General features: G+C 45.5%; 1 protein-coding gene across 4 annotated transcripts; it reads right to left on the reverse strand.

Annotated features, from left to right (window-relative positions):
- Positions 1 to 316: 316 nt before the first annotated feature.
- On the reverse strand, positions 317 to 6,488 carry LOC143852962 (auxin transporter-like protein 1). 4 transcript variants are annotated; one of them, XR_013236929.1, is made up of 9 exons: positions 6,140 to 6,487; positions 5,545 to 5,730; positions 2,198 to 2,310; positions 1,904 to 2,087; positions 1,664 to 1,761; positions 1,338 to 1,545; positions 996 to 1,253; positions 734 to 872; positions 475 to 613 (listed from the first exon to the last, which is right to left on the reverse strand). XR_013236929.1 is itself a non-coding variant. In XM_077362643.1 (8 exons), exons 1-8 carry the CDS (start codon positions 6,326 to 6,328, stop codon positions 434 to 436), a joined length of 1,416 nt encoding a protein of 471 aa, XP_077218758.1. In that variant the 5' UTR covers positions 6,329 to 6,488; the 3' UTR covers positions 317 to 433. The 4 variants fall into 4 exon arrangements, 3 of the variants coding, with proteins under 3 accessions (XP_077218758.1, XP_077218760.1, XP_077218759.1); XM_077362643.1 differs by lacking the exon at positions 734 to 872 and having other exon boundaries at positions 317 to 613; positions 6,140 to 6,488; XM_077362645.1 differs by having other exon boundaries at positions 472 to 869.
- Between the last annotated feature and the right edge of the window lie 6,140 nt (positions 6,489 to 12,628).

Consider the following 12,628-nt stretch of genomic DNA (forward strand, 5'->3'; position numbering starts at 1 on the left):
AGTTATGATGGTGTCTCCATGCAATCTTTCGGAGGGAAAAAAAATTCTAGCAACAGAAAGTTATTAGGTGATGATTTTCCAATGATCTAACCAGTTTTTTTGGCCATGACCTATCAATGATGAATGGTTTAGATCATTGCACAAGTAGTCCCCTCCTGTAGTTTGCTTCTCTTATTTTTCTTTTGGGAATTTATCATTTTCATGATCTTACAAAAAATATGGAATGGTAATATTTTAAGAATGAAAAATGTAGAAAACCCATTATCATTAGTCACTCTTATAGCTGTAATTTATTTTGTTGTTTTAACGAAAGACAATTCGAAATAGCCACCTTGGATTTGAAATCGTATTTCAGTAGCATATGTACAAAAACCACCAAAGATAACAATGAAGCTCAAGAAAAAGCTCTAATTAGTATGTACAAAAAAAATCTTCACTTCTTGGTAGGGCACTGGTAGCATTTGTCGAAAAATCCGAATGATTGAATTTGCCTGATAAAGTTGGTTGCACTCGCCCACCCACCGAATCCGAATCCAAAAATAAATACCCACACTGCTACAAAGACACTCATCCAGTACATCAACTGTCCATATTTCGCAATATCTTTTTCAGCCTGTTAGAGAAAAAGGGAAAAAAATATCAACGGATTAGGAAAGACTCTTGGTTCACCTCAATGTCTGTAAATTCAGTGAGTATTTCATTAACTTGGGTGAGTCAACTCGCTTTTTCCAACCTCCAAGCTCCAACTTTCAAACTCAGATTTTACATAAAGGGTCATTGATTTGGATGCTTTTACAGTGAGTTTTCCATTGACTCAGTGAGCAGAACCCAGAAGTTGATTTCTGAGGTTTGTCCCGAGTTTATGAACACTGCTGAGTGAAACACAATCTCTGTCTTAGTTTGGTTTATGAAATATAGAACAGCAAACCAAAAAAGGAATAAGAGGAAAGGAAGAAAGAATGCCAATCAATCATAAACATGAGCAGGGTACTTACAGTTTTTAACTGGTTCTTTGAATAAGCTTTCATGAATGCTACACTTGGAATTATGTAGACTGAGAAGGAAAAGAGGAAGGCGCCCATGATTGAGTTAATAGGTCCAAAGAAAGGAATAGCTAATGCAAAAAACCAGATAATCAGTACAACAGGCACTCTTGCCAGTGCTTTCAACATGAATCTCCTGCTTAAGTGAACTCTGAAAAGTTTCTCCGATGCCACAAACAATGGATTTACAACCAGAAGGTATGCCACGTACTGCGCATAAAAAGGACCAACAATCAAAATTAGATTAAGGCATGTGATATTCCGTTCGATAAAGAGAGCGAAATACAAGCTTACCTGGTGAAGAATCATGGCAATTATGCATACATTTTTCATTTTTGAAGGAGGCAAAACTCCGAATGCATTTGAACGATGCAGGAGGATGTCTCCATAGGCCCAATAAACCGAAACCGAATTAGGAATCGTTAAGAAGTAGGTGTATAGGACTGCACATATATATGCATACTTGTAGTTTCTGGGTTTCCACATAGCCTCCATTAATTCACTGAAACAAAAGAAATAGCCACCTCCATGTTACTAAATTAAGCATCCGATATATCATAATGTAATAAGATAAAAGAGAAGGAATTGTAGAAATAACTATAGATTTAACTTGTACTAACATGCAGAGTCCATGGCTTCCAAACGAAAACAAGATGTTTGTGGCTCCTGTAAAGAAATCTATCATACTCTTGGGTCCTTGATGACTCACATCTCCAATCTAGAGTTCACAAAACCATTAACTTGTTGCGTCAAAAGTAGCAATCTTGGTTCGAGCAAATTTTTATATATTGAGCAAATATTTAAACAAATTATAGAGCTATGGTGAGAGAAAATTCGGAGTAGAGATGACATGTCATCACCTGACCATGCTGAATACCAGCTACTGTCATGTATGCCGAAGTAATGCTGGTTGTCGCAATACCAAGAAATGAGATAAGACGAAAATTGTGGACAGAAGGCAAAAGAACAGTTGGAAGTGCAAGAGTACCGAATAAGTAAAGCCACTCCCTCTTGTTCCAATTTGAGTTCATATAGTAGATATGACTGTGTCACCATGTAAGAGAATGTTAAAAGCTTCCGAAAAGAAGGTAATCTGAAATTTCTCAATTGGAAAATTGGCTTTACAAGCATCCCTCTTAAGGTGGATACTTTACCTGGAACAAGCTATTAGTTGCAATACACATGTAAAGGTTAGAGCTGTCATGTTGAATGCCAGAACCACGTTCCCAAGTGCTTTTCCTGTAACAATGCTGATCACCTCATGATACTGATTGAATGGATAAAGAAAACGAGAACGAGAGGAGAATGAGTTGCAACACTTGTACTATTATAAAGGTAATACGGGAATTGTGAAGGAATATATATGTTGGATAGCATTTAGCAACAGAGTCTTGATTGAATGCAATTGTACAGAGAATATTATCAAAGTGCCAGCATAAGGACATTACCTGGTATGTAATCTAAGGTACTCAAATAATTAAAATCATTAGTTAGCAGATCCTTTTTACTTTCAATAACTAATATTAAAATGGATTAGTAAAAAAATTATAAAAGAATCCCTTGTGAGCATTTTAGAATATAGTCCAAAATAAGAGAAGTTCGCAGCTAAATTCCTAATGGCCTACAATTCTACTCCCGCAACAGATGCTATCTTACGGAAAATCCGAAAATCATCTCTGCTGAGGGTATATTTGATTCAGAAGATATATAAATGATGTAATGCAATAGAAAGAAAGATAAAACACCTATCATTGGTATGGTGGGTCTTTATGATGGAAATCATAGTCTGAACATTGCCATTCATCGTAGTATAACTCACATAAGTATTTACACTTGATCCTTTACAAATCATAATAATTTTACAGATAAGAGGGCATGATAGTAGACCAAGGCATCATAATTTGATACCCAAGTGGATTCTTGGCCAGTTAGGTGCTTAGGGTACTCATCTATATCTAGGAGGATTAAGCAAAGCTAGTAGTGAGTTATGTCGGATTTGGAAATTGAAGCTTGACCTTTTCCTATCGATTTCCAAGCAATGCATTGTCCAACATGGAAAACTAGGACTCAGATATAGACCACATCTATGGGTTAGCTGATCTGTGTCACATCATAAAGTGCATAGTCTAAAATCATTTTGATGTCATTTTGCCAATCAATTTACTCAACAAATTTCATTGCTGCTAGGAATGTTTGTGTTGAAACAGGAATCAGAACCAATAGTTTGTACTCTGATTTCAATCATTGCTAGTTCCAAATTCAAGACTTAAATTATTAGCGGCAGTTTTGTTCTTCCTAGAAATCTGATTATTAGAGTCATCGTTTACAACAGTTCCAAGATTCATCTTTTGTATAATATTGAATTTCAATAACTGTGTACGCAGTAATGGAAATTTGACATTATACAAAAGATGAACCTTTTTTTTTTTGGCAGAGCATTCAACAAGCTAGAGACCTCATGTCATTAAATAAAATCAACATACAGAATCCATAGAATAGTCTGAATAAAGGAGACATGCAAAACAATGCATATGATTAAATCATGGAAGGTATGCGTCAACAATTTTATTTTTCAAAATTAGTAATTGGAAAATTTAAGGAAAGTAGTATATAAAAGAAAGGCTGCATAAAGCTAAGAAAATTCATTGAAAATAATTTTGTTAGAGCAGAATCATGCAACTTCTAAAAACAACATTTCTTACAATTTATTCAATATGTATTCTGTAACAACAAATCTAGGCTATCAGCAGCTAGCAAATATGCATAACAGAAGGCGCCATGGAATCTCATAACAGCACAGGGCCATGGTAAGCACTGGCACTGGAATATAAAGGAAGGCTTTTTTGAACTGGGAAGAAAGGAAGATGCAAATATTCAGAAAACTTATCCTAAATGAAACGATAAATCCTTGTATCTTTGTTGAAATCGTTTTTCAGTTTTTCTATAAGCCCAGTTTGTCCTTCCAAAATTATACAGATTCCAAAGTGTACTCTGTATACTAAACATCAGAAACCAGAAAAAAATGTCATTAGGGGATCTTCTGAGTTCTGAGTAATGAACATAGGTTCCTTGAGGCAAGGTGCCTGGGCCATTCTCCTTGCACCATACTTCAAAGAGTGCATCAAGACTAACATTTATTACATTGTGTCAACTGGCAACTCCTTTAAGACATAGTAGTCGGAAGGGACCTTATAAAAATAATTCAACTTTTATTAATCCACTGCTTGGTATGGGTTACAGACACTGAACATAAATTGCTAGACTTTGGAAAGAATAATTAGGTGCTACCCACAAAAATTCAGTGACTATTGGCAGCGCGTTTGTTTGTAGTTATATACTTGATGGAAGAACTAATGCAACAAAGGATTTGAATCTTGGAATTTATATCCACACACATCAAAATGAATTTCATAACAATGATTGGCACTCAATATTATAATCTGAATAGTTTGAGCTATACTCAGGTTGAATATGTCTAAAAGTAATTTAATAAAGCTTCTGTAATGGACACAATTTTTAGACATGTATCTCCAAAGATATTGTGATCAAAATAAAAGAAAACTTATCTTCATCCAAAAAATAAAATTAGCTAAAAATACTTTAATACTTATAACCATGTAACTGACTGAACTGATCATTATCAAAAGTAGTGACTTTCTAACTTTAATAAAGTGGAAATTTTACATACCCCAAATACGGGTGTAAACGAGCCGAGACGAGCCGAGCTTGGCCAGGCTCGGCTCGGCTCGGTCAGGCTCGGCCAGGCACGCGAGCCTTACCGAGCTCGGGTTATATTAAGTTCACACCCCTCATCTTCCCTGGACAGCCCTGTCTAGTGTAATTTGACTACTTTTTTTACACTATGGGGGTGGTCCAAGTAACAAATGGGCTTCCAAAAAAGAAGTGACATATTTTGCCTCCCCCTTTCACTCCCTAGACAACCCTTTTGCCTCCCCCTTTCACTCCCTAGACACCCCTCATCTTCCCTGGACAGCCGAGCCGAGCCGAGCCTGGCCTAAATCGGGCTCGGCTCGTTAAGCTTAACGAGCCTGGCGAGCTGGCTCGGCTCGTTAAGGATTCGAGCCGATGTTCCGAGCCCGAGCCAAAATTGACACCCTTACACCAAAGAATATGCGAAAAAGAATATAAAATTGACCTTAAAGTCATCCATGCACCAGCACTAAAGAACATGCGACAAATGATGACAAAATTGTATTTCAAACCATTTATCACTAGAAAAAATCAAGTATAAAGAATTCAAGGCCATGGAATCCTCCACACACCAAAGAACATGTGACATGATGGTATTTAGAAACCAGAGTATAAAAAGAGTGAATACCCGTGTTAGAATCAAGGAATCTAGGAAAAATAGAGTCACAGAGGAAAATGAAAAAAAATAAAATAAATAAATAACAGTTTCCTATTGAAAGTTATATATGCAAAGACAGAATACAAGGGAATGAAATCAGGAAGAGAAACAATTGTTAGAAGAAAGATCAACCTGGAGAACATGTTTTTGGTGAATAATACCAGTAGCTCTGGTCCTTTGAGAAGCCTCAGCATGAAAAAGGCTGAGAATATAGACCGTCCAGCATCCAAAGGCACCATAAAGAAACTGGGAACCAACCCCACACCAATAACCCATTTGAGCAAAGGTATATGGCAAAGTGAGAATCAAAGATCCAACCTGTTCATCAACACCCCATTCAATGAAAAGAAAATAACATATCATATACAGTCAAATCTTTCAATAACATCTGATAAATCTTGTGAAACAACCAATTACTCCAAAAGCTTATTCTGTTAGAGTTGGTGTTATTTAATCATTTTGAACAAAGCTGAATTCAATCCATGATCATGAACAACCAATGTAAGAGTCCCATAAAAATAATTTGAATAAAAAACCCAATACCCAAAAACCAATTACCATTTCTCTCTTTTCCTAATCATAAAAGAAAGGATACATACAAAACCCATTTGAGAAGAGAAACATGAGAGGATTAGAATAAGAATATAAAAAAGAATTCCCTCAATCCAAGCAATTCAACAAAAGCCACTTATAATCTAGACCATAGAAAAATCAAGAAAATCATTACTTGTGCAGCAACAGCATTAAGCCAGGCATCATAAACAGAACCACCATGCCAAATAAGAGCATTCCATACATCCCTAGCCGATGTTTTCTCCACAGTCCCCTCATTTGTTACTTCCACTCCCTTCTCCACAACATCATGATTCCTTTTCTCTCCTACTCCATCTGAATTCCCCATTTCCTTACCTTCCATCACTAACAAGAAGCCAGAAACTATAGAAGGGAAAAGCTAGAGAGTATGTCCTTCTCTTGGGAGATGTTTAATGAAGAAAAAGTAATCACATTCTTGGAATGAAGAGACTAATAGGCCTTCTTTCTGCTCATTTATCGCTTTCTTTTGTTTGGGTTTCGAAGAAACAAAGACAGAAATTAAGAAAAAAACAGCTTTTTGATAATTGTTAGCATGACCGTTTCTTCCAAAAAAAAGAAGCTTCCAAAATGGGATTTTTAGTAGCTATGATTTTGATAATGCCACTTGTTAGGTCTAAAATTGGTAACAGGTTATGGTAGGGCCGGAAGGGCTGATCTGACAAGCCACAGCTGAAGGGCTAATGGAGTCATGTGCTGCACAAGCACAGACAAGGATACAAAGGGTCAGAAGACCAACCCGGAGTGGTGCTCCGGACGGGCGCTTCGACACTCAAGTCAGTATGAGCATGAGTGCAGAGCAATGTCAGAGCAAAAAGCTTAGGGTTTTGATCTCAGATCCCTCACCTTGGCACAAGTGAAGGCTATTTATAGTGGTTCTGAGCCACCTGTCCAGGACAGGTGGTAGCCCCTGTATGGACCAGATCTCATACCTAGGAGGGGCAGGTGGAAGTCCCCGATTGGTCCAGGTGTCATACCTAGCAGGGACAGGTGTTGGCTTTGCAGTGGTCCCTGTGAGGGCCACGTGTCAACAGTCGATTGGTTGCAGATTTTGGACCCCATCAGTTGCCCCCTGGTTCTCCGAGTCGTGACAGCGGCTAGGGGAAGCAAAAAGAGGGTTAAAACAGCATCCGGCCGACCTTAAGGCCTCTGGGCAGCTGAGGCCGGCCTCAGACGGGGCCAAAAGAAACCGCGGCCGGACAGGGGCGGCCTGGTCCGGCCGTGAAGCTTGGCCTGAAGGAGCACGGCCGGACAGGAGCCTCTGGGCGATCCAGTCCGGTCAAAATTTGGACCAGAAGTCTGGCCGGCCAAACCTCCTGGGCGTCATGGCCGGGCAGATATCCTGTCCGGCTTAGGCCGCGAACGGCCAGGCCGGGCAGGTCTTTTGGCTTCTAGCGATTGCGCCATATCCTGTCCGGCTTAGGCGTTGGACGGCCGGGCCGGGCAGGTCTTTTGTCGCCTAGCGATTGCGCCATATCCTGTCCGGCTTAGGCACTGGACGGCCGGGCCGGGCAGGTCTTTTGGCGTCTAGCGATTGCGCCATATCCTGTCTGGCTTAGGCGCTGGACGGCCGGGCCGGGCAGGTCTTTTGTCGCCTAGCGATTGCGCCATATCCTGTCCGGCTTAGGCGCTGGACTGCCGGGCCGGGCAGGTCTATTGGCGTCTAGCGATTGCGCCATATTCTGTCCGGCTTAGGCGCTGGACGGCCGGGCCAGGCAAGTCTTTTGGCGTCTAGCGATTGCGCCATATCCTGTCCGGCTTAGGCGCTGGACGGCCCGGCCGGGCAGGTCTTTTGGCGTCTAGCGATTGCGCCATATCCTGTCCGGCTTAGGCGCTGGACGGCCCGGCCGGGCAGGTCTTTTGGCGTCTAGCGATTGCGCCATATCCTGTCCGGCTTAGGCGCTGGACGGCTGAGCCGGGCTGGGCAGGTCTTTTGCCGCCTAATCACTTTGGAACTTGTGCCTCGCATTTAATGCGGACGGCGCATTTAATGCTGACGGCGGACGGCGCATTTAATGCGGTAGGTGACGTGGCGCACTCCGGCTGGTGGGAAAAGGGCGGGATTTTTCCCGCTCTTCCCAGCCTATATATACCGGAGTTTTTACTCCTCATTTTTCACTTTTCACATTTTACTCTCCTCCTCTGCTGCTCGGCTAGTCAAATTTCTGCCCGCTTCGGATCAGTGAGCCCGGAGATCTTCGGTCAACACTTCAGTTCGGTAATTTCTTTTTGCTTTTCTTTTCTTCCCTTTTAATGTCTAGCACTAGTTCGGAGTCGGACTCTGGCTCAAAGGAGTCCGGTTCGACCAGTAGTACGGGGTCCGGGGCGTCGGAGAGGACGAGGTCGGCCTCTCCTACCGAGGCCGGTGTTGAGGACGAAGAGATAATAATTGTAGACGAGGAGAGCGGGGAGGAAGTGATTGTGGATTTAGACACAATCCCGGTCCGTGGGGACGGACCGCACCGGGTAGAAACCAGTGGCGACGAAGAAGACATTGAGACGGTAGTTCCTCGCTTGCCGTGCGCGCCCGTCAAGGTGATAGCGGAGGCACGGATGGAGGCCAATCCGCAGTACAACATCGGGGCCCTGCGCGAGGTGAACCGTCTGGGGCCGGACAAACTTCAGGCCGTCAGGGACAAATACTGTATCCCTGATCGGTATACTTTGAGGGAGGCCGTCGAAGGGGACCGGGCTAGCAACAATAGTGCAGATCTCTGCCTATACGAAGAAGCCTTCCGGGCCGGGCTCAGGCTTCCCTTGCATCTGTTTTTTGTCGATGTGCTGAGGTACTACGGGCTGGCGGTTACACAGGTCGTGCCGAACTCTTGGAGGACGCTGGTCGGCTTCCTTTATTTTTTGGGAGTTCGTCTCCGTAGGAACCCCACCATACCCGTCTTCAGGATGTGTGCGCACCTGAAGAGGCACAAGGAGGGCGGCTGGATCTATATCAGCCAACGCCCCGAAGTGAAAATGATCATTGGCATACCTACTTCCATTCACACATGGAAGAACAGGTTTTTCTACGCTAGGGACACCGAGCCGGGCTCCCACTGGCCGTTCTCGTTGGAATGGAGAACGCCGGACACCCAGAACCTTAGTCAGAAGCCAGCCCTTAAGGGTTACGACTACATGACCTTCGCTTTGATCAAAGAAGAGCTGAAGCGCGGTCAAATAAACTGCTCGGAGTTCTCCGAGGAGGCCGTCCTAGTAGCGCTCGGGATCAGTCGTGCGACGCCGGCACGTACGTAGACTCTTTAGGCTAGCTTTTATTTTTTGAACTGTTCCTTTCTCTTCTTTTTTTTATATAGTTCTAACTCTGTTCTGTTCTCACGTTCAGAAATGGTGAAGCAGATGTCCATGCTGGACAGGATCAGGCAGACCTCCCAAGCGTCCCCAACGCAGGAGCAGCCCCAACCCAAGGGCAAGAAAAGAAAGGTACCGGAGTCAACTCCGGCAATGGCCGCACTGGCCGAGCCTCTTAAAAGTAGCCGGGCGACGCATAAGCTTTCCGTCAAGTCGAGCCGGGCAAATTTCGCCGGACAGAGCTCTGGGTCTGCAGGGGTGACAGAGCCCCAACGCGGCGGGCCGGTCCTGGGCATCCTTGCCGCCACGGCGGCGAGAGGCGACAACGTCTTCCGCCCGAACTGGGCGGTGCAGAAAACGGACACCGGCCTGGGGGGATAGCCGGGTGGCCACGGAATTGGTGTACCAGGGCGTCCTCCCATGCGACCGGCGGGAAGTCGAGAAGGAGGCGCCGGAGACCTGCGAAGCGGCAATCACCTCCGCCCTCTATCAACTCCAGGTGTACTCGAGGGATATGGCCAAGAAGCGTTATCTCTTTTCTGAGACGCTCACACAGATAGAGTCCGAGAAGAGCCAGCTCCAGAAGGACAAGGACGGGCTTACCGAAGCCGTCCAGATCAAAGAGGCCGAATTCAACAGCTTGAAGGAGGAGCTGCAGAGGGTAAAAAACCAGGCCGTGCAGGATCTCCTAAATGCGCAAGAGAGAGCCGGTCAAAGGGAGAAGGCGGCTATCAAGGCGACTGTGAAAACAGCAGTGGGGGAGGCCGTGAAGGAAACTGAGAAGAGGAAGGACACACAGTTCTTCAACCTGGGCCTCCAGGCCTATAAGGCGGGGTTCCTTCTCTGCTCCGAGCAGGTGAAGAAGACTCACCCCGACATTTCCCTAGACGGACTGGCCGTCCCGTATGCACCTCCGGAGGAGGAGGAGGACGAGGAGGGAGAAGACGAACCGGACTCCTCCCAACCCATCGAGGTGGAACAAGAAGTTATTCTGGCTTCCGAGGTTACCGCCCCAACCACTGAGGCCGGCCAGGTTGCAGTCCCTACTTCAGGGGCCGTCACCGAGGAGGTGGTTGACGAGGAGGCCTGAGTGGCAGCCCTCTTGCTCCTATCTTTCTTTTTGGTTGTGTACTTTTTGTAATGGCCCATGAGGCTCATTCTTTGTAAGCCAGCTCGGCAAAAAGGGAACTTTGTAATATGAATACAAATTCAATTTTGTCCAACTGTCTATACGGCTGCCTTGCTTTTTGTATTTATGACGTCTGTGCTTCTTCCTTGTCTTTCTACCGGGCCGGAGTGGTTGTCCGGATGTCATTGGCCGAACTGGTCTGTAAGCCAATTAGGACGAGCCGGAGTGAACCACTTCTGCCCTCTAAGTCTGCAAACACTTAGGCTGAGAGCTAAGTCTAAAAACACTTAGAGTCTTTTGGCTTTTAGCGATTGCGCCATATCCTGTCCGGCTTAGGCTGTGGACGGCCAGGCCGGGCAGGTCTTTTGGCGTTTAGCGATTGCGCCATATCCTGTCCGGCTTAGGCTGTGGACGGCCATGCCGGACAGGTCTTTGAGGTGGTTCTCCACTAGGGCGGGTCCATGTGATTGGAACTGATCTCCACACCAAATTGGACGCGCCGGAGTGCACCACTGCCGCTCTCTAAGTCTGCAAACACTTAGGCTAAGAGCTAAGTCTGCAAACACTTAGAGTCTTTTGGCGTCTAGCGATTGCGCCATATCCTGTCCGGCTAAGGCGCTGGACGGCCAGGCCGGGCAGGTCTTTTGGCGTTTAGCGATTGCGCCATATCCTGTCCGGCTTAGGCTGTGGATGGCCATGCCGGGCAGGTCTTTGAGGTGGTTCTCCACTAGGGCGGGTCCATGTGGTTGGAACTGATCTCCACACCAAATTGAACGCGCCGGAGTGCACCACTGCCGCTCTCTAAGTCTGCAAACACTTAGGCTGAGAGCTAAGTCTGCAAACACTTAGAGTCTTTTGGCGTCTAGTGATTGCGCCATATCCTGTCCGGCTTAGGCTGTGGACGGCCAGGCCGGGCAGGTCTTTGAGGTGGTTTTCCACTAGGGCCGGTCCATGTGGTTGGAACTGATCTCCACACCAAATTGGACGCGCCGGAGTGCACCACTGCCGCTCTCTAAGTCTGCAAACACTTAGGCTGAGAGCTAAGTCTGCAAACACTTAGAGTCTTTTGGCGTCTAGCGATTGCGCCATATCCTGTCCGGCTAAGGCGCTGGAGGGCCAGGCCGGGCAGGTCTTTTGGCGTTTAGCGATTGCGCCATATCCTGTCTGGCTTAGGCTGTGGACGGCCATGCCGGGCAGGTCTTTGAGGTGGTTCTCCACTAGGGCGGGTCCATGTGGTTGAAACTGATCTCCACACCAAATTGGACGCGCCGGAGTGCACCACTGCCGCTCTCTAAGTCTGCAAACACTTAGGCTGAGAGCTAAGTCTGCAAACACTTAGAGTCTTTTGGCGTCTAGTGATTGCGCCATATCCTGTCCGGCTTAGGCTGTGGACGGCCAGACCGGGCAGGTCTTTGATTGGAGGAGCTGGCATATATTAGTGACTCAAAAGTGAGGAACACAGTTTAATGACAACTCCACTTTATTTCTCTTTGAAATTTAATTACAGAGATTCTTTACAAGCCTTCAAAGGCAAGAGAAAAGACTATTGATAGTATATCCGGAGATTTCTGGAATTCCAGGCGTGCGGCAGCAGCTGCTCGTCAAGTGTCTCTAGCCGGTAGCTTCCTGGACGGATGACCTCTTTGACTCGGTACAGCCCTTCCCAAGTCGGAGAGAGTTTGCCCACCCTTCTTGGCTGGGAGACGGCCGCTTTCCTCAAAACTAGGTCGCCTGTGCGGAACTCCCTTGGTCGGATCTTCGCATCATGGTATCTAGACACCTTCTGCTTATATACTGCGGCTCTGATCTGAGACTCCTCACGGACTTCCTCAAGCAAGTCGAGGTTGACACGGAGCCCGTCCCCATTGAGCTATTCATTGAAGTCAACAATTCTTGGGGAGGGAACGCCGATGTCAACCGGAATCACAGCCTCTGTTCCGAAGGAGAGATTGAAAGGCGACTCACCCGTTGCAGTACGTGGGGTAGTCCGATACGCCCAGAGCACATGGTACAGCTCGTCAGCCCAGCGTCCGGCCTTATCATCCAGTCTTTTCTTTATCCCCTGCAGCAGAGTCCTGTTCGTCACTTCGGTCTGTCCATTTGTCTGAGGATGTGCCACGGAAGTGAACATTTGCCCAATCTTCAGATCTGCACAAAACTTTCTGAAGTTCCTTGAGTCGAACTGCTTGCCAT

This window comes from Tasmannia lanceolata, unplaced genomic scaffold (assembly GCF_043159265.1).
Source record: "Tasmannia lanceolata isolate RefF3 unplaced genomic scaffold, GAP_Taslan_0.1 ptg000019l, whole genome shotgun sequence".
NCBI lineage: Eukaryota > Viridiplantae > Streptophyta > Magnoliopsida > Canellales > Winteraceae > Tasmannia > Tasmannia lanceolata.